General features: G+C 36.1%; 6 protein-coding genes and 1 non-coding gene across 8 annotated transcripts; 3 read left to right on the plus strand and 4 right to left on the minus strand.

The window, feature by feature from the left end:
• Positions 1-771: 771 nt before the first annotated feature.
• LOC125202310 (uncharacterized) lies at positions 772-3,157 on the plus strand. Its single transcript, XM_048100687.2, has 4 exons — positions 772-900; positions 1,022-1,241; positions 2,302-2,325; positions 2,681-3,157. The coding sequence occupies exons 2-4, from the start codon at positions 1,043-1,045 to the stop codon at positions 3,007-3,009; spliced, it is 552 nt and encodes a 183-aa protein (XP_047956644.1). The 5' UTR covers positions 772-900; positions 1,022-1,042; the 3' UTR covers positions 3,010-3,157.
• Positions 3,158-3,253: 96 nt separating this feature from the next.
• Positions 3,254-7,844, minus strand: GSH2 (glutathione synthetase 2). Its single transcript, XM_089065611.1, has 12 exons — positions 7,460-7,844; positions 6,675-6,844; positions 6,169-6,244; positions 5,858-5,988; positions 5,408-5,530; positions 5,242-5,327; positions 5,041-5,116; positions 4,888-4,957; positions 4,659-4,780; positions 4,433-4,572; positions 4,163-4,355; positions 3,254-3,570 (listed from the first exon to the last, which is right to left on the minus strand). Exons 1-12 carry the CDS (start codon positions 7,745-7,747, stop codon positions 3,447-3,449), a joined length of 1,599 nt encoding a protein of 532 aa, XP_088921737.1. The 5' UTR covers positions 7,748-7,844; the 3' UTR covers positions 3,254-3,446.
• A 1,327-nt stretch (positions 7,845-9,171) lies between these two features.
• Positions 9,172-9,243, plus strand: TRNAE-UUC (transfer RNA glutamic acid (anticodon UUC)). Its single transcript has one exon. It is a non-coding gene; the product is annotated as a tRNA-Glu (tRNA).
• A 2,951-nt stretch (positions 9,244-12,194) lies between these two features.
• On the plus strand, positions 12,195-15,377 carry LOC125222938 (GDSL esterase/lipase At5g33370-like). Its single transcript, XM_048125842.2, has 5 exons — positions 12,195-12,491; positions 12,697-12,827; positions 13,594-13,836; positions 14,583-14,835; positions 14,936-15,377. Exons 1-5 carry the CDS (start codon positions 12,257-12,259, stop codon positions 15,166-15,168), a joined length of 1,095 nt encoding a protein of 364 aa, XP_047981799.1. The 5' UTR covers positions 12,195-12,256; the 3' UTR covers positions 15,169-15,377.
• Positions 15,378-15,897: 520 nt separating this feature from the next.
• LOC125200886 (uncharacterized) lies at positions 15,898-18,168 on the minus strand. Its single transcript, XM_048098708.2, has 2 exons — positions 17,762-18,168; positions 15,898-16,571 (listed from the first exon to the last, which is right to left on the minus strand). The coding sequence occupies exons 1-2, from the start codon at positions 18,086-18,088 to the stop codon at positions 16,101-16,103; spliced, it is 798 nt and encodes a 265-aa protein (XP_047954665.1). The 5' UTR covers positions 18,089-18,168; the 3' UTR covers positions 15,898-16,100.
• Positions 18,169-18,915: 747 nt separating this feature from the next.
• LOC125201368 (uncharacterized) lies at positions 18,916-21,635 on the minus strand. Its single transcript, XM_048099447.2, has 4 exons — positions 21,594-21,635; positions 21,369-21,461; positions 20,558-20,947; positions 18,916-19,504 (listed from the first exon to the last, which is right to left on the minus strand). The coding sequence occupies exons 2-4, from the start codon at positions 21,369-21,371 to the stop codon at positions 19,034-19,036; spliced, it is 864 nt and encodes a 287-aa protein (XP_047955404.2). The 5' UTR covers positions 21,372-21,461; positions 21,594-21,635; the 3' UTR covers positions 18,916-19,033.
• LOC125201367 (Pentatricopeptide repeat (PPR) superfamily protein) lies at positions 21,285-23,731 on the minus strand. 2 transcript variants are annotated; one of them, XM_048099446.2, is made up of 3 exons: positions 21,864-23,731; positions 21,594-21,759; positions 21,285-21,461 (listed from the first exon to the last, which is right to left on the minus strand). In XM_048099446.2, exon 1 carries the CDS (start codon positions 23,574-23,576, stop codon positions 21,972-21,974), a length of 1,605 nt encoding a protein of 534 aa, XP_047955403.1. In that variant the 5' UTR covers positions 23,577-23,731; the 3' UTR covers positions 21,285-21,461; positions 21,594-21,759; positions 21,864-21,971. The 2 variants fall into 2 exon arrangements, with proteins under 2 accessions (XP_047955403.1, XP_047955402.1); XM_048099445.2 differs by having other exon boundaries at positions 21,594-21,780.
• Positions 23,732-23,987: the final 256 nt, after the last annotated feature.

Genomic DNA, 23,987 nt, shown 5'->3' on the forward strand with positions numbered 1-23,987 from the left:
CTTGTCGACGAAGGGCTTCAAGTATTGGAACATCTACGATAAGCTGAAGGATCTCCCCAAATTCCGGACGGGAATGCACGACGCGCTGCACGGGAAATCGGTGCGCTCGCGACTTAGCGTTTCGGAGAGCGAGGGGAGCGCGGCCCACATCGACTTGAGTGGGGATGGTCCGCACGAGCGCCCGGAGGGAGTGAAGAAGGCGAAGGGGAGGCGGAAGGGGAAGGGCGCAACGTCGGAAGTCGCGTCGGAATCCGTCATCGACTTAGAAAAAGCCACTTATTCGAGCAATGTCGCCAATCTGACCCAGATGTACACGCTGTACTTCACCGGCGGCGGGACCCCTGAAGAAAAGGCGGCCCTCTGGAAATGCATCCAACACCTGCAGAGTACGCTGGGGCTCGATCCCGACGCCCCTCCGGCCCCTCCGTCTTAGATTTTTTTTTTTTAAATCTTTGTTTATTTGCGTTTTTTATTTGTAGTTTTTTTTTTCTCGTTGTATTATATTTTCCAATGATTAATACAACGATGAATTGTTCATTATTAGTCTATTTATTAAATACATTTGTAGGGAAAATTAAATAATATAAAAAATAATGATGTAAAAATGAAATGTTGAGTTAGGGAGAAATAAGGGAGAAATAAGGGAGAAACCAATGTAGCACTTGGCTAAAAACTGGGGATAAATTTTGGTGCTGATGTGGCGCTGATGTGGCAGGAGTTAGGGAGAAATAAGGGAGTTTTTAGGGAACTCCATTGGGAGTGCTCTAATTGTTTTTGCCTCGATTTCATCGGCAGTATTCTCACTCTCAACAATCTCCAAAATCTAGGTATCAAACTATGATCGATTCTCCAGTTATCGTCGCCGCTACGGAGGAAAGGTGCTGAATTCGATCGCACATTGTGAGTTTCCGCATTCTAGCAATACTTTAATGCACGATTCCAATCTATTTCTCCCCAATTTTTGTTGTTTCGAATTTGTGTAAATTGCTGTTGCATATGCGATCTGTTTTGTTGAGTTCAGGCGAGAGAAGACGTGGTTGTTATGGCGAATTCGCACTCGGCGTCGGATTTGAGGGTGAACCGCGTCAAGGTTTTGAGGATGGTGTTAGTGTTAGTAGGATTGTTGATGATTTGTTATATGGAGATGCATTCGAGAAAGTATTCAGCTGCATTGGCGATTTCGTGCTCGCCTTGCTCTTGTGACTGTGTTTCCGACACCACCCTCGCGTCTTCGCCGATTGGTGAGTTTGTATTCACATTCTACACGCAGTGAGTGTGTGTGTGTGGAATTAGTTTATGTTGCATCTTTATTTTATGCTTGCTGGATGATTTTATAACACCTTTAGTGTAAATTTAATGTTGCTTTTTGAAAATGTTATCGAAGTTTATTTGTTGATTTTAACGGTGTAAAGTAGAGTTGGATCAACATTGTTACAGAGGCATAGAGTATATGGAAACAGAACAGTTTTTTAGCTTCCTGTTTGTAGAAAAGATTTAATAGCTTATTGTTGATTTAGGGAAAAATTAATTTGGAGTGATAGACTACTGCTTGATCCGGGGCACTTTTATTTGGTTATAAGGTAGTAGTACCTAGTAATTATTCTATGACTATGACTGCTTGAATTGGAGTTTTGTTATGGCATAACACGGGTTGGTCACCAGTTACATCAATTTAATGATTAGGGGTGAAACAACTAACTACTCATTTTAGGGAGGCAAGTAGGAAAGACAAGCCCTTTTTGTGCAAATCGTTTGAAGATGTATTTTAGAAAACTATTTTGCTCTTGAGAAGATGTGTTGATGTTGATGTAATGGGCTGGTGAAGGCAGTGAATGGATATGCTTCTAAGTTCTAATGCATGGATGTGGTGATGTAAGGTGTTTCCTTGTTTGTTGTAAAACTTTACAAGAAATGAGTATAGTCTTTTTCACCGAAGTTGTGACTCCAATCCCTTTCTATGAATTCCAGAAAAGGTCTAGTTTCGTAAAGAATAAACATGATTTTGCTGCACTTCTTTGTCTATTTTCGCCTTCTTTTGTCTGTTCTCCTTGAATGGATTTATCATTCACATGCTGATACCATAGACTTATAATAATATGCTCGCTGAAGGTTCAGAGTACTCCATTTCTTTTACTGTAAATGTACTTGACTTTTTGTTTTGGCAGATTCTTATGCATTTCTCTTATTTTGAATCTTCCGTCATAACCTATATATCCCACTCTTCTTGAAATAAGATGTTTCTTCGGACCATATTATTGTTGGCTCATGTTGGTAATTTACCTCCTTTCTGTTATTTTGCAGATCTCTTCAATACCTCATTTGCAGGTCAGTTTAGTTTTCACTGTCCATAATAATGATCAGTTATAGCTTCTCTGTCTTCCGGTCTTCCCCATTTCTTCATCAGAGTTCTATAAGTATAAATAAGTATATACAATTTGATATGAATGTCTTATTCCCTGTGACTCTATAAGAGCCATATAACATAGAAATCTCTATTCGAAATCCGGTGTGCTCCTTTCCATGCTCATTCTTTGTTTTCTTTAATCGACAACGAGATTATGTCCAGAATTCAGAAAACAATTACACATTTACTTCCTGTCTTGAAAGGACGCTGTTAATGTTCTCGTTCAATCAGTATTTCTCCAAGTTATATACTGAAATCTTCCCAACATGCTTGCAGACTGTGGTAAAGATGATCCTGAAACAAGGGATGAAATGAAGAAGAATATGATCGACCTACTAACCGAGGAAATCGGCTTACACGCAAATGTGACCGGTGATAGCTTGCAACGCACAAATGAGCTGATTACGAGCGCCAAGAGAGCGTCTTCGCACTTCCAGAAAGAGGCAGCTAAATGCATCGCAGCGGTAGAGACGTGCGAGGCTGCAAGGGAAATAGCCAGAGCAGAATTGATCGACGAGCGCAAGCTTACGGCTCTGTGGATGAGTCGAGCGCTGGGCTATGGCTGGAGTGATGGTGACGTGAATAACATGAACGAAATTTTGTAAAAATAAAGGTTCAGTTATTTTACTTCATTTTTTTTCTAGCATAGCCATTTTTGCAGGATAGTCTTGTATAGTTATTGTTAATATTTTTCTACTTTTATAAATTGATGCTTTGTTTTCTTTAGGTTTATACAAATATCCGTTTCTGACATTATATGTGTTGAAAATTGAGAGAAATCAAATTTTATATACTAAACACATACGAAATCGGAAAGAAAATGAGAGATAAATTTCAATATTGAGAATATGCAGAATAATATAGTTCAACTTTATTTGTAAACAACTTAAAAATATTCAACAAGTGAGACATATCCATCATCCACACATTCTTGTTTTTCCTACTCAACGAGAAGAACTGCAACAATTGCTTTTTTCTTCAGGAAAGGCATGATGAAATTAATGCTCAATTATAAAGTAGCATAGCCACCAAAATCCAACAGTCACACCAAATATATGCTATCTAAAACAGCAAAACCTGCAGCAACCCCACCTTCGTTTGAAGACGACACCTTTGTTCGCATCAGGTAACCAGAATGGTTATTCATGATCACCTTCTCCTTGTTCCTGTGGATTGCATTCTTGGTAATAAAAATCACCATATTTTGTATAAAAAGGGGATAATAGTCGATTATATCATTAAGTTTGGTCAGATTTTGGTCTGTCGGTCAGGCTTTGAAAATGAAATGCTAAATAACGAAGTTTCAATTTTTCGTAATTGTCTCATTTGTGTGCAAAACGATGTTTTATATGATTCTCAAAACGACCTCGCTTCATTAAAACAACTGTTTTTCTCTTCTTTTCCTTCTTTTCTTATTTTAAGAAAACATCATTTTAAGCATCGCTAAACGACGCCATTTTGTACACGAATGAGACAACTGAGAAAAACTAAAAATTTGTGATTTAATATTCCATTTTCAAACTTTATGTGACTAGCCTGTGTGATTTTTAATAAACCGAAAAAAAAAATATAAAACCATGATTTTTTTATAATAACTATTAGCATTTTGTATATTGATTCATGTTTTCTAGCTAACTTAGCACCTATTTTATGCAGTTATCTCTTAGAACTTACATTATTGTACTTTGCTTCAAACTTCAGATAATGGTTAATTGAACCATGAAATGATAATGAAAAAAATCATTGCCAATGATTTACCTTAAATAGGTTCCATATACCCCGAGTTCTGATAGAACTTGCTCTTTATGAGAGATGCCTTCGCGCATTAGAATCGCGGGCGAAGTAGCTGGGAAAATCCTCTGCATAAGAATGTAAGCCGCATCTTCTTCTGTGCCTTTCTTATGCATTTCTTGCAGTGCTACCCTTACATCGTCTCCATAAATATTGTTCCCTGTGCAGAAAGGTCGCATGGGTTCAACGATGACAGCGAATTTGGCAGCATAAGCGTAGCAATTTCAGATATCATACCTCCTCCTTCTCTCTGGGGCTTCATGACATATAGTCCTGGCCTCTCAATTGCATCCTTGACAATGCTCGAATCTTCCAAATTCCATAATCCGGCAAAGCACTTGCGTACTTTGGCTATGTCGTCCTTGTTCTCAAGAAATCTGTTTTTTGTGGAATCGAGAAAACGAAAAAAGCTATAGGAGAAAGTTTGACAAATTAAACTTTTGTATGAGTAGCAAATATTAACCTTTCGAGCTGATTGGGTTTCGCCAGCTCTTGTTGAATTTTCTTGGTGCCGGCTAAGTGATATGCGATTGAAGGGCATTTGATTGCACACGACTGCTCGATCAAAAGCCTAGCACTCCATTCCTATATGAAAATAGATAAGCCTTAAGATAGCATAACGAGAACCATAGAAGAAGTGCACTACGATGTGCCAACTGAACAAGAAGTTAATTAAATAAGAATCGAGTTACCGATTCTGAAGGATAATCAGTAGGTGCATATCCAGCTCGAAAGTAAGACACTGCAACTACTTCACCATCTCTGCAATTGTAAATGTTTTAAAACGTAAAAAACGATGATAGCAAGTAGCGTAGTAATGCAACTCAGTTCCTCGAGATGCTTACACAACAAGAGTTCCGTCTGCCAGAAGCTCCCCTTGTGCATCGATCTCTGCTAAGGTTTTCCTAATACTTCTAACTTGATATGTACGTTCGAGTTAAGAAATATCAAAAAGCCCAAGACATATAGTAGTAAATCCACATACGATCTATCAACAATATCATCAAAGTTATACATGTCGAAATTTGAAAAAGTAGCCAAGAGAGGATATTTTTCCATCAAGAGCGTAAAAAGCCAATGTTGATCGTACATGTTCCGTTCTTCAGCTTGAACCACGATCATAACCACAGCCCTGCATAGAAATTATTAATTAGCGGCTTCTTCAGTAACTTTTAAAAAGTCTCGAAAGCACAACATCGTTTGAAAACCAACCTGGGGTTATTATATTCAGACCAGGCTTTCTGTAATGCTTCCGCAAACTGATTAGCAGAAGCGTTTTCGGGAATCCTCTCTGGATCCAAAGCAAGGTGTTGCTTGAATTGATGAAGCAAGCTCCTGAAAGTTCAACTATTCCTCCTTATAGATGCTTATTTTAAAGATACAGCTTTTCACAGAGAATGCTTAGATACAACGTACAAATGCATCTGCTTTTGTAGCAGCGAAATCTCAAAAAATGGTTCTATTTGGTCAATCTAAGTTGAAATATAATACGACATACACAAAACAAGAAAATGTATTCCGTACATTTCTCCTTTTGTCAGTGCAGTTAACTTTTAATTCTCGAGCAATTCGAAACATCCATATGTATAATTCATTGACGAATCCATGGAAATAATAATGTCAACTGATGGTAAAGGACATAACAATATATACTAAAATAACCTGTGAAGATCACTAACGAGACAGCTCAACCCCGCAAATGAAGAAGAAATTGTATTGAGCTCGATTTGGAGAAGTAAATTAGTGTGTTCATCCACCATATAGTCAGAGCGATGTAGTCCTAAGCGTATATCCTAGTTTACAAGTACAAACAATGTCAGCATCCTCACCAGAAGAGTCCATTGGATTTAGGAAAAGACGAATGTCAATAAAAGTAAATGCTTTCGTTTTTAAGAAAGATGTTGATTTGGAAGAGAAAAAGACAACGGTCAGAAACAACTATGGAATCAAGAAAATGCATCTCGAAGAAGTACCTCTTTCTTGTTCATATCCAACATCTTGGCATGAATATCTAGAAGCCTGGATGTAAAAGCATCCGCCTTTTTCGTCCTGCAGTAAAAAAACGAGCAACAAAATTAGTATAGCATAGAATTTTATACTCCGTTCTTTCCAACTTACGAATAAAGCCTCCTTTCTGAAAATCCTTCGTAAATGAACAGTTCCAAAACTATAGTCTGAAAGCAACACTGACTTCTAACATTATCTGGTATACATAGCGAAAATCCAACATCTTAAGTTCACCAACAGCCATATTTCGGGAAACAAGAAGTCGTAAACATGGTGATAACTGATAAAGTACTATAAGCATAATAGTATAAGATAATGCTCGGGGATCATATCCATCGATCTATAAGCTAAGCAAACCACACGAGTACAAAATTATGTTCTATAAAGAAATCATCGTGCTAGAGGCTGATTCCGACATTTGGATACGTGACAACATGAACGCACGGGCGGGAATAAACACAACCCATCTAACCTGGCAAGCGATTCCTGTAAGAAGTTCGAGTCTAAGCTGACACGGTCAACTAGTTCGTTGAATATGGGAGCTACTTCACAAGCTTGTTTATAATGACTTTCTTGAAATGGCATTGGCAACAGGGAGATAGGTGCGTGCACTAGACCCACACCCGGAACAGTTCCCGATTTCTGCAAATTCAAAGAAATCAAGAATCGGAACCCGGACAATCGAACAATACAACCTACATCACCACTCCACACATTCAGTTTGGCAGATTACTGTCAAAATGAAGTTAAATACCAAGAATCAATTAAGTTCAGGGAAATTGATGATCTCAATGTGCCCATTAACAACTCTTCAATCCCTACAATGAAATGGATAAACTAATAAAAACAAAAACACACTCATCTTTCCAGCTAATCAAACAAGTAAAGAAACCATCTTAATCTACCAATTCAATCAACATCATCAAACAAATCAAGAACAATACAACCTAATTCACCACTCCACACATTCAATTTGACAGATTACTCGAAATAAAGTTAAATATCAAGAATCAATTCAACTCAATCCGAAAAAGGGGAAATGGATGATCTCAATGTGCCCATTAACAAACTCTTCAATCCCTACAATGAAATGAATGAACTAACAACAAAATAAAGGCAAAAAAAAAAACACTCCTTTTTCCAGCTCAAGCAAAGAAACCATCTTATTCCACCAATTCAATCAATATCACCAAATCAAGTCGAAAATCGACACCCAAAAAGTAAGATCAAATTTTGGGATGCTCAATCGAAACAAACCTGCGAAGCCCTGTCTCCAACAAGCAACCCACGGAGAGAGCTCCAAACCAGAGCATCATACGCGATTTTCTCCAGCAAATTGGAGTCTAAACCGTGAGGATCAAACACGGGGTTTGGGGGTTTGGCTTCGAATTTCAACGGCGGAAGCGGCGAAGAAGAATTCTGGGCCATGGGAATTGTGCTGGGATTTGAATGGCGAGCTCGAGAATTTGTTTGGTTCTGTTGGAAGCTGCGATTTGAGAAGCAGATGTTTTTCTCCACTCCAAAAGCGTGGAGCTGCTTTAGCATATCTGTGGAATTGAAGCGGCGGCGCTGGTGGATTTGATGTCAATTTCTCATTGAGTGGTGATGACCACTGTGGACCAATGCTGTTGTGTTGGAATCAAAATTGAGTTCTGTGATTTTCATTATTAACCAAAAAGAAAAAGTTAGTGACGCTTTCGCATACGTTTTTCATTCCCAACAAAATCAGAATTTTCGATTTCAAATCGATTTTCGTTTTATTAAAGTTTTTTGATGTTGACCAATTTTGACTATTTTAGGGATCATAAAAAATTCATGTATGTGGAGTACTGAAGTCAAAGATTCAAAAAATTAAACTTTTTGCAAGATAGGAATGTTGTGGCGTTGTCGAAGGCTGAGGCGATGTGTCGACATTGCTGATGATGGATGGGGATAAAAGAAAAAACGAAAGTATGCACCAACTCCGGAGGGTGAAGGTTGAGTTGCGGCATCGTGAGGTCGGTGATAATTCGATGTCAGTTATTAATGGAGGTATTTTTTGTCATCATCACCATTAATGAAGTTAATTGATTTCACTTGAATCTAGCATTGACTATAGTAAAACGAGTCTCATAAGTTATAGTACTTTTTTTTTGTTGTTGTATATGTGACAAATGCATAAGAGAATAAGAACAAATACTAAAACTTTTAACATTTACTCCGGAATATATAGTAAAACAAGTCTCACGAGTCATAAATATTGCCGTATTTTTCAATAAAATCGATCCATATAAAGAGTAAGCAACTAAAATAACAGAGCACTTCACAACTCTAGTTCGTTACGCTTTGTATCATTTTGGCGGCATAGCCTGGTGATAAGGTGGAGGACTACAAATCCCTTTTCCTTAGTTCAAACCGTACTTTTTTTTTTCTAATCATTCGAAAAAAAGAATACTTCATCCGTCCCACAAGAATATGCACTATTTCCTTTTTAGTCCGTCTCACAAGAATATGTACTTTCTGATTTTGGAACTATTTTCTCTCTAACGAGATAAGACTCATTCTCCACCAACAATACTTTATTTACTTTTTATCTCTACTCTATCTTAATTTACCAATTTTACATTAAAATTCGTGGCGAACCCAAAATGCATATTATTCGGGGACGGATGGAGTAGTTCTCTTCATAAAATAGGAGGTAGAATCAATCCAAATTTCTTTTTCGAACTTAATAAGTAGATCCACCTACACATTTTGCTTTTGTTGCTATATCGGGACATACTCCGCGTTTTGCTTGACGTAAAACAAATAGTAGCACAATTGTTTCCGTCATTGAAAATTTTCATAGCTCAGATAGATAATTTAATAAGTCAATTATTTCTTCGTGGATTTGTGAAATTCTTTTCTTCCAATCGCAAGTGGAGCAACAAATGTTCATAAACATTTTGTGTTTATGATACATAATTTGTAGATAACAGTTTCATCAAAAATCCGTTGTCGTCCAGCGGTTAGGATATCTGGCTTTCACCCAGGAGACCCGGGTTCGATTCCCGGCAACGGAATTTTTTTATTTTATTTTATTTTATTTTCAGATATATATATATTGCTTCACCCCTTCATTTCATCGTTTTCGTGATCACTAGTAACAAATTCTATTTTCCTTTAGGATATTCAGCGAGCACCTGGAGGCCATAGCAGAACTTGCTCAGCTCCTAGAATTCTCCTTGGACTTTTATCGAACAGTTTCTGTGCGTAATCTGGAATGTCTGCGGCTTAATTCCTTCAACTTCAGGTCAAACAGTTGGCATTCGCTAGAGATTCTGCAGTCTGGACTTTTATCAAACACTTGTCGGTTGAGGGAGTTTGACAGCTGCATGATAGTGACGGCTGGGAAGGAAGAGCTCCGTCCCACATAATTTAGGACACTTTGACCCAACATGGGTTTTAAGAAATCTAATACAAAGCGAGTTGAAAAAGTTGATGAAATGTGAGTCATAATTTTAAAGTATTAGTTTTATAATAAAATGTGAATATGAATGAGTTAGTGGAATATGAGGTCAGCTACCAAAATTGGTAAAAGTGAAGTGTGTCAAATTATATGGGACGATCCAAAATGGAATACTGGGTCAAATTATGTGGGACGGGGAGAGTACTGCTATAAAATTTAGTTAAATTCTAGTTCACTTTAAACATCAATTAAAAATCATGAATTTTGTTTGAAATTGTTAAAGCCAAAATTTGGGTTAATATCTATTTCTAAATCTTCATATTCAGAATATTCATTAATCTACATTCCAATGAAAATTTTTCGGTGTGGGATATTTGCAACTAATGTTAAGTTAAGACTTATAATTTTTATGTTTGATAAAACATTAAAAAGGATCACAACTTAAGGAACTTTAGAGTTTCGACACAAAAGGATCACAACTTATATTAAAACGAATAAATTATAAATATGTGGTTTAAAATTTTGTAAAACGGGTAGACTCTACTATTTGGATTGGTATTATTATATATATTTTGTACTTCTAACAATAAAATCATAAATGACCACGACTCTACATTGCAGACTTTTCCATTATAAGTTGTGTTGTACTGTCGGCTCGAATTTATGATTTATTTGTACATTTCAAAATTAAAAAAAAAAATTAGAGAGGTGTAATTGCTCCATCTGTTTTAAAGAAAATTAGTATATTTATCTTTGAATTTATGGATAAAATTTACAGAGATGAGTTCACATAAAACTCTCTTAATTTCTAGAATCGATAGATAGTTGTATTGCTTTGAATGACGAAATTCGATAAAAGTAAAAAGTATAGTTTTACTCTCTTCGATCCGTCTCATTAGAATATGCCTAAAGTTCAATACATGAATATTAAGAATCGAAAAATTTATAATAAAATAAAAAAGCGAGTTCCAAAATGCAAGATAGATACTAGTTAATATAACTTGAACGTCATTAGAAATTTTTATTAACACGGGAAAGAGTTAGTATAATACTTGCATCAAATTTTATACTCCATCTTTCCCAACAAAATAATTGTTTATTCTGTATAAATGTTTTTAGAAGTTGACGCATATTAATCACAATTACATAGTAGTAATTAATGAAACTAGTGGCTGGTTTAATTAATCTAATCTTGCGAGGTTTGCATAATTTGATTTCATTATTAATTACTATGATGGTAGAAGTGAGTGCAATAACTAATCAATGTGAACCAATCATCTTCAATTTGTCTTAATTAAATCTACTATAATTTAAATATTCCACCTAATTATTCAGCACACACACCCACTTTTACTAGGCCTAGTAATGTAGTGTTGTCTATAAGTTAACCAGTACTATAATTTTTAATTATAGCATGATAATTACAAGCAATAGCGCAGCTTAAGGATTTATGAATTCGTGTTAATAATATAAAGCTAGCTACTAATTAATTAAATACAAATTAAAAAGAGCACAGTCACCCACAAGAATTATATATATTAAACGACCTATATATGGTAATAAATATGTTAATCGTAATCTTAATTATTAAACATCTAATAATATTTGTACTATCGAATTAATTTAAACATTACTACTCCACAATTTATATGTTTGTTTAATCTATAAAGATGAATAAAAGTTACCTTCCATTATTAGCCCGTGATATTATTATTCATACACTTGGTGAGAAATACTGATAGTTATTTTCTTAATTATATTTTTAATCTGGTTCTGTTAGTGAAGCATTTTAGCTAAACGAATAAAGCCCGAGCTTGACAGAATTAATCAAAGTAAAACAATAGCATGCAATTCACTCTACTCAATATAAGAAAAGCAACGAACATGAAGTTTGAAGTTGTCCGACAATCTGATCATATCTGTCAGATAACCACAAATAGCAAGAAATAGAAAATTCGCGATGAGCACAACAAAACGAAAGTAAAGGAGTAACACACATCGTATCATTATATGTCTATCACAAATAGCAAAAAACGGAAAATTGATATCAAAAGATGGAGGTTGAAACCATACTTTCATATAAACTAGGTGTGTGAAAGTTGGAATAGTAGATAGTTCCCACATCATACATTAGTATATAGATTTTTCAAAAATTCCACCAAAATATTTTGAAAATCTTAATAAATTCCTCTCGGAAACGTTAAATTAAATCAACAGTAAATTCAGAAAATAATTCAAAAATAATCAATTTTCACCTAATCAGACATGTGTACAATTGATTCCAAAAAAATTACCACAACAAATAAATTATGAAATAAAAAATAAATTGCAACATAATTACCAACCACCTCATGAAAACCAAGATTTTATTGCTACTTGTATTTGAACATGGTAACAATTAATTCAAGGTTGCTCCTTTCTTATGAAATCATAAGTTATAACCAGCCAAGCTCAACTGTCCAATTAAATGCACTAAAACTACCACTTGTTTTTTTTTCTATTTTATTTATTTTATTATTTCCACATTGATCACCAATCCTCTATTTAAATACTCCCCAATCCCCCCTTTTATCATTCAACCAATCCATAAAAACAATTTTGAGCATTTTCTTGAGTGCTCAAAGGCAATGGCTAGTGCCCTTCTCTTCGCCCTCCTCTCGGCCGCACTCCTCGCCTCGACGGCGATGACGCGCGTCGAAGCCCGGGCCTTCTTCGTGTTCGGAGACTCGCTCGTGGACGCCGGCAACAACAACTACCTCGCGACGACCGCCCGCGCCGACGCCCCACCCTACGGCATCGACTACCCCGGCCGCCGCGCCACCGGCCGGTTCTCCAACGGCTTCAACATCCCCGATCTCATCAGTTGAGCCTCGAACCCCTCCCCGTGCTACGTTTCGTCAGTTCACGGACCGTGTCTGTGAACTGACGAAATAAAGTAGTAGTACGAGATTAGACCACGTGACATGATTAATCTTTTACTAATATTTTTTTGAACTGATGAAATAAAGTATGAGATTAATTAGACCACGACTTGACTAATTAATTTTTAAATATTTTTTTTATTTAGGTCAGAGCATTGGTCAAAGTGAATCACCTCTACCCTACTTGAGTCCATCAATGAGTGGATCAAAATTGCTAATTGGAGCAAATTTTGCTTCTGCTGGAGTTGGAATTCTCAATGACACTGGAGTTCAGTTTGTAAGTATACATTTAATTATTTTTCTAAATTTATATGTACTTGTACTTTTAGATTAATTTCAAGAGATTATTCAAGATTCATATATAATATTACATTCTTGATTAGTAGACAGTAGTGCTATTATCAGTTGGACTTTAATGTTTATAAAAGAATTAACTATATATATTTAGTTCCTTTCACAAATTAATTGAATTTATTGGTTATCGTTTTCAGTTTCTTCACTTATTTTGTGACATTTTCTTTGTATTTCTGTAAAAAGTGTATTATATATAAATTTGGAAAAGCCTACATATATAGATCTATTTGGTTTTATTTTCCTGAGTTAGGAAATATTTTTTGTTTGTAATGTTAGTTTAAAAGTGAGAAAAAAGACCACATTTGAATCATTAATTTTGCTATTATGTATTCATGGATTCGAGAAGTGCATCTAATTTTGGAATGCTATATATAGAAAATATTTAAATACAATCACATTTAAGTGTCACAGAGCATTAAGTGTTTAGTAGGTATGAAAACGTGTCACAAAATTTAAAACCAGACAGATGTATTTATGATAAAAATAAATGGAGTACATATTTCATAGTACTAGAATTACTATTTTGAGCATCCAAACAATTAAGAAAAATCTGAACATAATAATTTAATATTCTATTTTCAAATATGGAATTAAGATCATGATATCATGACCAAATTTTGTATTTTAAATATCTGTTATCTTTTTTATTGATTATTAATTTATAGAAATTTGTATGCAAAATTCCACAGGTGAATATAATTAGAATTGGGCAACAATTGCAATATTTCCAACAATATCAATCAAGAGTGAGTCAAATAATTGGACCAGCTGAGGCTCAGAGACTAGTAAATCAAGCTTTGGTTCTAATCACTTTGGGGGGAAATGATTTTGTTAACAACTATTATTTGGTACCATATTCCGCCCGGTCGCGCCAATATACTCTTCAGAACTATGTTCCCTTCATTATCTCCGAGTATCGCAAGGTTCTTAAGGTAAACTCCTGACTTTATGAGCATTCGCCGTTCATGCATATTTTGGTTCTCGCTAGATCGGTCTTTATTAATTGTTGTTGGCAAATGAACAAATAAATATCTCAAATCGGTATTAAAAGATAATCTTGATTTAGTAGTGAAAATTAAAACCCTAATTTTGCTTGCATGACCATTTTCATGTTAAGCCCCATTTAAAATAAGTATTGTACATGACATGTTTTGATAAAAATGGAACTGGTGTGACATGATAAAACATAATACTATTAGCTGTCGAGAAAAGTGCATTTAATTAAAATGTAGGTATAGAAGTGAAATAAAATTATTGTAGTTAATTAATTGTCTAAAGATAAGTCCTTGTCAAGGTACAAAATGTTGGTGGCTGTCTTTACTAGCATTGAATTAGGGAATAAATGTAAACTATCTACTTCCTAATAAATTCATATAATAATTTGAATATTTTGAATTCTGCAATCAACAACATAGATCCACTTAGTCAACAAAAGTAACTTTATCTAATCTTAATGGTCAATTATAGTCATTTAATGATAGTTCATCCACCGCCTTCTAAAACGAGTCTGATTTAGGGTTTTGGGACGTCGTGATCTAACGCCTTCTAAATGAGTCCGATTTAAGGTTTCGCGACGTCCCAACCCAATGCCTTCTAAATCGAGTCTGATTCAGGGTTTAGTGACTTCACATTCTAACGCCTCCTAAATCGAGTCTAATAAATTAAATTGACTATGCAGAGACTTCACGGCCTAGGCGCCCGTAAGGTCCTAGTGACCGGGACCGGTCCACTCGGGTGTGTCCCGGCCGAGCTAGCCCAGCATAGCCGAAACGGCGAGTGCTCGGCCGAACTCCAACGCGCCGCCGGCCTCTTCAACCCACAGCTCACCCAAATGCTCCTCTCCCTCAACTCTGAGCTCGGTGGCGACATCTTCGTCGCCGCCAACACACAACTCACTCACTACGACTTCATCAACAACCCCCAAGCATTCGGTATATATAAATATATATATTTCTCTCTCCTCCCTCTCACACACACGAACACATGACACGAACACGTACTAATTAATTAATTACGCGTTTTCTCGGCTAGGGTTTGTGACATCGAAGGTCGCGTGCTGCGGTCAGGGACGGTACAACGGGATAGGACTATGCACGCCGCTCTCCAACCTGTGCCCTAACAGAGATGTGTACGCATTTTGGGACCCATTCCATCCCTCTGAGAGAGCAAATAGAATCATTGTGCAGCAAATCTTGACTGGAGACTTGAGCTACATGAATCCCATGAATCTCAGCACCATCTTAGCTATGGATTCTCAGACATGATGACCTCATTAAATGTTTTAGTTTGCAATTGGTGTCTTTTTTTTTGCCTTGTGTTTCAATTTGTTTTTGCTCTATTTGAAGCTAGCTTGTCTTTCTTATGCAAAAGTAATTGTTAAGAGGAGAACTATTGTTTTTTCTATTTTTTTAATTAGGTTTGAGTGAGGAATTTAATGAATTGTGATATTATCTTGTGGTAATATTTATGTTCATCACATGCTTCATTACTCCTTGATATTTATTTCCCTGCCTATATCAAAAGCAAAGTATTAAATGCATGATCAAAGATGTGGACAGTTAAAGATAAATTTATAAAGATAAAAATAAATACACTTAAATATATTGAAATAGGTTAATAAATTTCTACCTCTATAGGTAAATCAAATCTACAATAAATTCAAATAACCATTTTTCAAAATAAATAAAACAAATAATAAATTGCAACTTAATTACCAACCAACTGTCCAATTGAATGCAATAGAACTACTTTTAAAAAAAAATCACCATTTCTCCCTTTTTTTCATTCCATATATGATTCAATGTTTTGGGTGGATTTATTGGGTGTTTGGGCCTGCTTATATCTTTTTGGATTTAAGCAATAAATGGTCAATGTTTTGGGTGGATTTATAGGGCCGTTTGGGGCTGCTTAGATCTTTTTGATGGACTAGACTGTAGACTTTCTCATGTGTTTTGTATTGTAGAACTGATTTGCCTTTTGAGAACGTACATAAAAAAGTTTATAATGGAAATAGCAACAAAATCAACGTACATATAAATGGAAAACATTCTATCCAAAACTACTACAGAAGAAAAGCAACTGACGAATACCAAAAAACAAGAGCAAAAGAGGAGCACAAAATCAATGTCTCTATGTGAATTCCTTCCATCCTCTAATATCGCTCAAATTATTTCAAGAGACGCATAGACGTTGTCTCTTAGAATATAAATGGAATTAGAGCCTTCACATCTTTAGGAAAATCCTCAAATTTGGATTGATACCATCTTCTAGTGGCATAGCTCCTACCCATCAAATAAAAGGTTGTGCCCAAACCAACACAAACCGAAAAAACAGTTTGTGAAATGCAAGAAATCCCCAAAAATCCAATGATTTCGAATAAGTAGTGTGGGCATATCACTAGAGAGAAGAGGCCTCCTTGTGGGATTTTGTATTGTTTTTCACCTTTATTTCTCAATTTTGATAGAAGAAAATGGTGGTAGAAATTACCACCAATTCCCACCAAAAATAATGAGACTCCAATGTATTTGAGATCAATAGGTGGCTCTTGGAGTTGTATCATTAGTTGTTGAGTGTAGATCATGGTTGCCGAGGAGAGGAAGTAGCTCGTGGAGATAGCGAACATGGCTTCAATCTCCATCATCGCACTCATTTTGTGAACGAATAGAACCTATCGAAAAATTGAAAATGTATACTTCTTTAGTGAATGGACTATATATGTGATGTTTTCTTAATTGAAAATAATAATTCACGTAAATTATGTGTTGAACATGGAAAACATTTGAATATAAGTAAGAACAGAAGTAACTAGTTATAGTAGTAGCATAATTATTTTTTGGGACTGCAAGAGAGTCTTTTCATATTAATGTATATTTATGTGGTTCGTTGGTATAAATTCGAGATTATTAATTTACACAACCTACATGAAATATACCTAATTGTTTAACATATATTATGGTGGAGGCATGGAAATTAAAATACATGAAATGCCTTATTATTAAACACATACTATGGTGGATGCATGGAAATGAAAATAAATGAAATGCCTAATTATTAAACATATATATAGTGGAGGCAGGAATTGAAAATGAAGCCTATCTAGCTATTTGTTAGGAACTAGAACTTCCTATCTCAAATATTATTATTTACGCAACCTACATGAGATCCCTAATTATAATGTACCAGATAATTATAAAATATGAATGATTTAAGTCTGATTAAAATACTTTGAAAATCGTGTGTACAAAGCAAATCCAAGGAAATACTACTATTGGACAATCAACCAATGGCATAAAGATAAACAAACATAAATTGTAAATTGAATTGAATTGGACGGATTTTATATAAATCATTGTTAATATTAATTATTTTCCTGTATTAAATTGCAATAAATTAGGAGTATGATTTAAAAGGTTTTGATTCGAAAGATTTATGATAAACAGATAAAGTGACAGCATACAATAAAATAAATAAATCTCTTCCTAATTTCCAGATGTTTAATTTAAAATTATTGCAGAAGCGTAAACATCAATACGTTAACCAATTTAAAAATGAATTAGTAACGCTAACGCAATACGTTTATCCTTCCACAATAACTAAAAAAATAAACCTCGTTTAAATTAACATCTATATGTGTAAAACATTAATTCTATTGGATATTATACTCAAATCAAATTGGAAATAATCCCTGAATTCAAATAAATATTTCAAATTAAATGCTTAGTTATTACTAGATGCAATTTAGTAAGTGAAAATATAATTAAAAAATAAGATTAGTTAGATTTTATTCAAAATTTATTATATTAACCAATGTAACAGTGCATATGAATAAGCAAAAAAAAATGAAAAAAAAAAAATTACCTCGAGTAGTCGTTTGAAGAAATGCAGGATGATAGCCGCGCGGAGCAGTGCGAACCGCAGATCTCCGATGGGGAAGGCGAGGAGAGAGAAAAATCCAGCCAAAAACGCCGGCGAGTAGGCTCCGATCATTCCTAATTTGACGGAAACTTTAGGCTTCTCCTTCGTCGCGTCGTCCACGCGCAGCAGCTTCGAGTACTGCATATTCTTCCCGATCACCTCCATCCACCCACCGTTGATCATCGCCAGCAAACAGATCGCCGAAATCGCGGTTATCGCTGCGCTCGCCGGCGGCGGGTAGAGGAAATTCAGCAGCATTGAGAAGACCATCTCGGTGAGGCGATTTTGTGAAGGGAGGGAATTTGGAGAGTGTGTGATTTTTTTGGCTGAGGAGTGAAGTATTTATAGAGAAAAAAGAGAGATAGGTGTAATTGGAAAAGTAAGGCTATTGAATAAAAATACTAGTTTCAAGATATAAATTGGAAGAAGGAATGCATAGATTTAGTCTTTCGATGAATTTTACCGACGGATTATCGATGGCGACTGTTGTTGGTGAGTTGTCGTCTGTAAGCAAAGGTTGTGGAAGATTTACCGACGGGAATGCACTGGTAAATCATGTCCGTCGATAATTTTTTAAATTTGTTTTGCCAAATGCGTTGGTAAAATTGGTATATTGGTAATGTTGATGGAATATTTTGGGCTTTAACTTCGGAGTAAAGTTTGTTGGAGATCCGTCGTCAATTCGTCAGTAATGAAAGATGAATTGTATCCATTAGAGAATCGGTTGCTAATTGATCTTTGCTTTTTTAGTGAATATAGTACAATAGTATCGGTCCGGTAAAAGTGGCATATTAGTAGCTCGTGAGTAATGTAATTGGAACTTTTGGTGTGTTCAGTTCACGCCAAGGCCCATTAGAGATCCGTTGTTAATCCGTCATAATTAACAACGAATTATAACAGGTTGGAGAATCTTAGGGAATATCTTAATATGTTCCTAAATTACAAGAATGTTGAAATAGGGCCATACAATGCCCTTGAGTAAAAGAAATGTTGAGAGCAAAAACTGGCGAACAATAGAATAATACGTGTGTTGGTCTGATGGTATTGCGGTTAATGTATGATGCCAAAGGTCTTGAATTCGAATCCATCATAACGCATCCTTTAAATTTCTATTCATTTATATTTAAATCAATAAATGACAAAAGCAAAATGATCAATCAGAAATTCTTACATAAGAAAAATAATGGACGAACAAATCTAACATATACTCATATCTCAAAATATAAAAGGAATCAAAGCCTTCACATCTTTAGGAAAATCCTCAAATTTGGATTGATACCATCTTCTAGTGGCATAACTCCTACCCATCAAATAAAAGGTTGTACTGAGACCAACACTAACCGAAAAAACTGTCTGTGAAATGCAAGAAATTCCCCAAAATCCAATGATTTCGAATAAATAGTGGGGGCATATCACTAGAGAGAAGAGGCCATCTTGTGGAATTTTGTACTGTTTTTCACCTTTGCTTCTCAATTTTGATAGAAGAAAATGGTGGTAGAAATTCCCACCAATTCCCACTAAAAATAATGCCACTCCTATGTATTTGAGATCGATAGAAGGCTCTTGGAGTTGTAGCATTAGTTGTTGATTGTAGATCATGGTTGCCGAGGAGAGGAAGTAGCCCGTGGAGATGACGAACATGGCTTCGGTTTCCATCATTGAACTGTATTTGTGAACGAATAGAACCTATCGGAGAATTGAAAATAGTTCTTTAAACAAACTTATAGATTTCAAGAGTTTTCGAAACTGAATAGAATAATGATGTGCCGTGTGCGGACGTATGTGCAATGGTAGAAGCCATGCTAACTTAATTAGTATACTTAGTAATAATTAATTAGTGCTAATTAGTGTTAACTAGAATATAATCTTGATTAGAGTTAATTTATGTGGTTGGTAAGTATAGTTATAAATTCAAACGTTATATCTCAATTATTAAGAACATGTATGCACAAGAATTCATCTTTTGTATTGCTTAGGAAATAGTAGGAAGTTTCTATCTCCAAAACACACATTCCAAAAATTTGTCCTCCGTCATTTATTTTTGTAATACTCCAAAGTATATTTACTGTATTAGCCGTTTCCAAAGTTTATTTTAGGTGGTTTTGGACCCGTGATGTGCAATACATTTTTACATTATGTTTTTTAATTTTCATGTCGACATAAAATATTTCAATAGCCATGTCTTTAAATATGATAGTGCAAATTAATTTTGAATTTGTGATGCCTCTTACTATAATACTATAGACTCAATTTAGCTGTATTACTTTGACTTATAATGAGCCTATCATTTTTATACATTAATTTAGTGAGAATAAAATTTAAGTCACAAATTTTAATCAATTTCGATGAATCTCATAAAGCTTAAAAACGAAACATTAAATCACAAAATTACAAATTTTTCTAATCCTTACATATATAAATAAGTGGTCTTTTGTTGAGAGTGCAGACTATTAAATAATATCATTTTAAACATCCCAAAAGATCTCATTTTGTACACAATAAGAAAGTTGAGAAAAATTAAATTTTTATATCATTTCCAAACATTGTGGGATCAATCAAAATTTAATCAAATTTTATAATTTAAATGATTATTATATTATGATTATATAATATAATATAATAAACTAGTGAAATAAGACTTGTGAAACAAAACAAAATGTTAAATTTAGAAGTTTAATAGCATATCAAATTGCAAAATTGTAATTGTAGCAATATATAAAAAGAGGATTTATTTGGTACCTCAACGAGTCGCTTGAAGAAATGTGTGGTGATAGCACCACGGAGCAGTGTGAACCGCAGATCTCCGAGAGGTAAGGCGACGAGAGAGACAACTCCGGCCAAAAACGCCGGCGTGTAGACTGCGATCATCCCTACTTTTCCGGAAACTCTAGGCTTCTCCTTCGCCTTGTCGTCGTCCAAGCGCAGCAGCTTCGAGTACTGCATATTCTTCCCCTTCGCCTCCATCCACCCCGCGTTGCTCATCGACAGCACATTGATCACCGACATCGCCGTTATCACCACGCTCACCGGCGGCGGGTACAGGAACTTCAGCAGCACAGACACCAACATCGCGGCGGCGAATTTGTGTGGAATTTGGAGAGAGTGATGGATATTGTTTGATCTATTTGGCTATGGAGAATGTTTATGGTGAGAGAGAGTGGTATATGTGGGCAAAGCAAAGCCATACGATTACTACCTACATTTTTTTGTGTTTTTTATTTTATTTGTGGAATTATGAAAATGATGTGGTGACATTTTTAGATATGAATGTGGTGCAACTTTTCTAGTGTTTTGCATAAAAAATAGTCACAAAGATTGGGAGCTATAGAGAACTAGATGTGCTTGGAGTCACGGCAGGGGATCCAAACCCGAACTAGATACCTATGTTAATGTAAAACCGGAAAAATTCGAGTTTTAGGAAGTACTTTGTTCGTATTGTAAAGATAAGTGATTGATATACTGTGAATAACTAAAACACAAATTCAGAGAGATTAATTCAATTGATAAGTAACTGCTCAAAATTGTGCCCCATGGCTTCAAAATCACTTACCATAGTATCCTAAAGGAAAACAATGCAAGTCAAGTAAAGCCAACAACTGAAAGCAAGTGCAGTTTCCACCCCCGATTTCTGGCACGATCGAGCCTATCAAAAAACGACAGTGTCAGTTGCAAAGCCCGTAATCAAAATTCGACAAAAATATCGAGAAACTTAGTGAGAAACCATCACAGATATGATCACCAATAATATGTTATTAGTTTGGATAGCAAGGGGTACCTGTTGGGAGAGATTGCTTCGGCTTCTCAGAGTCGAATGCGTAAAGATACTTGGAGCAACGAATCTTGAGCTTTGCAACATCCTTGCTCCCCTTTATTTACACAGAGCATGCGCCCTTCCTTCTAGCAGCGACAAGGAAGTCCTTGATTTCATGGATTTGCTTAGGCTGGAAATCACAAACAAGAATCTGTAACGATGTAAACTAGCAATGATCAAAACATGAATCTATTTATGTGACATTGGCATAAATTTTGGCTCTCAAATCTCTACCATCAAAAAATCACAATCAAGAGTGTGTCTAGCTAGCTCTCTTTCCCAGAACCACGAGCTCAAGCCAATGCACTGTTGAGCAATCCGTACAGCCTACTCATGCCATTTTCAACGTTGCTCAACAATTTCCTTTAACTCTTTAAGGCTAAAACAAGGAGCCTTCTGAATTCCCCTCTCTCTCATCATCTCCTTAACCCTAGCAACATCTTCCCACTTCCCTGCTGCAGCATAAACATTAACCAGAATATTGTAACCGGAGAAGCTATGAGGATCTTGCTCGATCAAGTCTTTGGCTATCTGCTCTCCCATCGCCATGTCCCCTTCAAAACGACATGAGGCAAACAGCCCCGCCCACGTTGAGGATTCTTGCGACATCCCCTCATCAATCGGAATGTTCTTCAAAACACTCACTGCCTCCTCCGTTAGACCTACGTTGGCCATCAGATTAGCCAAGCACCAGTAGTGACCAAAATTAGGTTTGATGCCGAAATCATCGGTCATCTGGGAGAAGTAATTTCTCCCATCTTCCAACAACCCTAGGCGCGCACAAGCGCATAAAACTCCAATGAAGGTAAGTTCATCTGCAGCTAACCTATCGTTTCCCCTAATTTCAACTAGCATTTCTGCGAATAGACCAAGTCCCTCAACTGGATTGCCGTGAATGCAGTGCCCTAAAATTATTGCATTCCAAGAAACAGAATTCTTCCCCGGCATCCTCTCAAAAACCAGTCGAGCCGAATTGACCTTACCACATTTGCTATACATATCAATCATAGCTGTATCTATAATCAAACTCAAACTCAAACTCGAAAAGGACCTAATGAGAAATCCATGAACAGATCTCCCTTCCTTCAATCTATTAGACCTCCCACAAGCAGTGATCACTTGCACCATGGTAGTGTCATTACTCCTTACATATTGCCCCATCATTTCTCTGAACAATTTCAACGAATTCCCCGGACTCCGAAGCTTCAAATACCCGGTAATCACAATGTTCCACGAGACCACATTTCTCTCAGGCATTTCATCGAACAGCTTATGCGCTAATCCCATTTCACCAGCCTTCGCAAAACCATCAATCACAGTGTTCCATGAAACTAAATCTCTAACAACCATTTCCACAAACAGTTTGTGCGCGACATCCATAACCCCACAACAAGCATAGAAATGAATCAACGAATTCTGCACCGGTAAAACACTGTCAAAACCCAATTTCACAATGTGCCCATGGCACATTCGGCCCGAGCTCAAACACCCCGATTTCGCGCAGGCACTGATCAACGGCGGAAACGTGAATCCATTGGGGTAGAATCCACCTACTCTCAGCATCTCCACATAGAAGACCACAGCTTTCTCATAATAGCTGCTGCAGGAATACTGTTTTATAACGGTGTTGACGCAAAATGCATCGGGAGATTCAACGCGCTTGAAAATCAGTAGCGTGTAGCACAAATCGTTGATCAAATTCGACGAGAGCTTCAGGAGGCGGCCGGCGAAGGAGGAGTCGCGGAAGAGGCCGGATGTTATCAAGTGCGATTGGATTTGGAAGAGATGGATTGAGGTCTTGCAGCATTGGAGCAAATGGAGAGCTCTGCTTGCGACGGAATGAGAAGCGTTGGTTTCCGAATTGGGAGAGAGGGGTGAAGAGGAGAATGGTTTGAATGGATTCGAGTGGAGGAGGAGAAGGTTTCTGAAACTGAGGAGTCTTGCCATGCATCGAGATGCTTGGATTGAGGTGGAGCTGCGCTGCTTCGTTTATTGAAACGGCGGAAATTACCATCGAAACATGGAGAATTGACGATGCGATGCGCCAATTGATGCTGAAGGAGAAATTGGATTCTGCAAAAAGAGAGAATTTTGTTGAAGATGGAGGCGCCATGGTTATGGAGGTTTCTTCCCAGATTAGTAATGGGCCGATTTTAATTGGGCTAAATATGGTCAAAAATTAGATAATGGATTATGGAGAATTGCAAATGGGCCGAGATCTTTTTTTAATATTATGATGAGCAAAATATCTTAACATAATTGTTTTACGGAATGAAAAAAATAATCAAGTATGTTCGTTATTAATTTATTAAAAATAAAATATTTCTATATCTATATTTTATATAAGAGGGAAAAGCT

Source organism: Salvia hispanica, chromosome 2 (genome assembly GCF_029641045.1).
Source record: "Salvia hispanica isolate PSC_SH4W2 chromosome 2, Shi_PSC_v1, whole genome shotgun sequence".
NCBI lineage: Eukaryota > Viridiplantae > Streptophyta > Magnoliopsida > Lamiales > Lamiaceae > Salvia > Salvia hispanica.

Bases quoted from the DNA above. Each gene is read 5' to 3' on its own strand.
- LOC125202310 (XM_048100687.2), top strand. From the start codon at position 1,043: ATGGCGAATTCGCACTCGGCGTCGGATTTGAGGGTGAACCGCGTCAAG. The intron at 1,242-2,301 runs GTGAGTTTGTAT...GTTATTTTGCAG, and splicing joins CCTCGCGTCTTCGCCGATTG to ATCTCTTCAATACCTCATTT. The intron at 2,326-2,680 runs GTCAGTTTAGTT...ACATGCTTGCAG, and splicing joins CTTCAATACCTCATTTGCAG to ACTGTGGTAAAGATGATCCT.
- GSH2 (XM_089065611.1), bottom strand. From the start codon at position 7,747: ATGCTAAAGCAGCTCCACGCTTTTGGAGTGGAGAAAAACATCTGCTTC. The intron at 6,245-6,674 runs GTTAGATGGGTT...TTTTTACTGCAG, and splicing joins TTACAGGAATCGCTTGCCAG to GACGAAAAAGGCGGATGCTT. The intron at 5,117-5,241 runs CTCTCTTGGCTA...AACGTACATATC, and splicing joins GCTCTTGATGGAAAAATATC to AAGTTAGAAGTATTAGGAAA.
- LOC125222938 (XM_048125842.2), top strand. From the start codon at position 12,257: ATGGCTAGTGCCCTTCTCTTCGCCCTCCTCTCGGCCGCACTCCTCGCC. The intron at 12,492-12,696 runs GTTGAGCCTCGA...TTTTTTATTTAG, and splicing joins CAACATCCCCGATCTCATCA to GTCAGAGCATTGGTCAAAGT. The intron at 12,828-13,593 runs GTAAGTATACAT...AAAATTCCACAG, and splicing joins ATGACACTGGAGTTCAGTTT to GTGAATATAATTAGAATTGG.
- LOC125200886 (XM_048098708.2), bottom strand. From the start codon at position 18,088: ATGGTCTTCTCAATGCTGCTGAATTTCCTCTACCCGCCGCCGGCGAGC. The intron at 16,572-17,761 runs GTAATTTTTTTT...ATTTTTCGATAG, and splicing joins TCTTCAAACGACTACTCGAG to GTTCTATTCGTTCACAAAAT.
- LOC125201368 (XM_048099447.2), bottom strand. The intron at 19,505-20,557 runs GTACCAAATAAA...ATTCTCCGATAG, and splicing joins TCTTCAAGCGACTCGTTGAG to GTTCTATTCGTTCACAAATA.
- LOC125201367 (XM_048099446.2), bottom strand. From the start codon at position 23,576: ATGGCAAGACTCCTCAGTTTCAGAAACCTTCTCCTCCTCCACTCGAAT.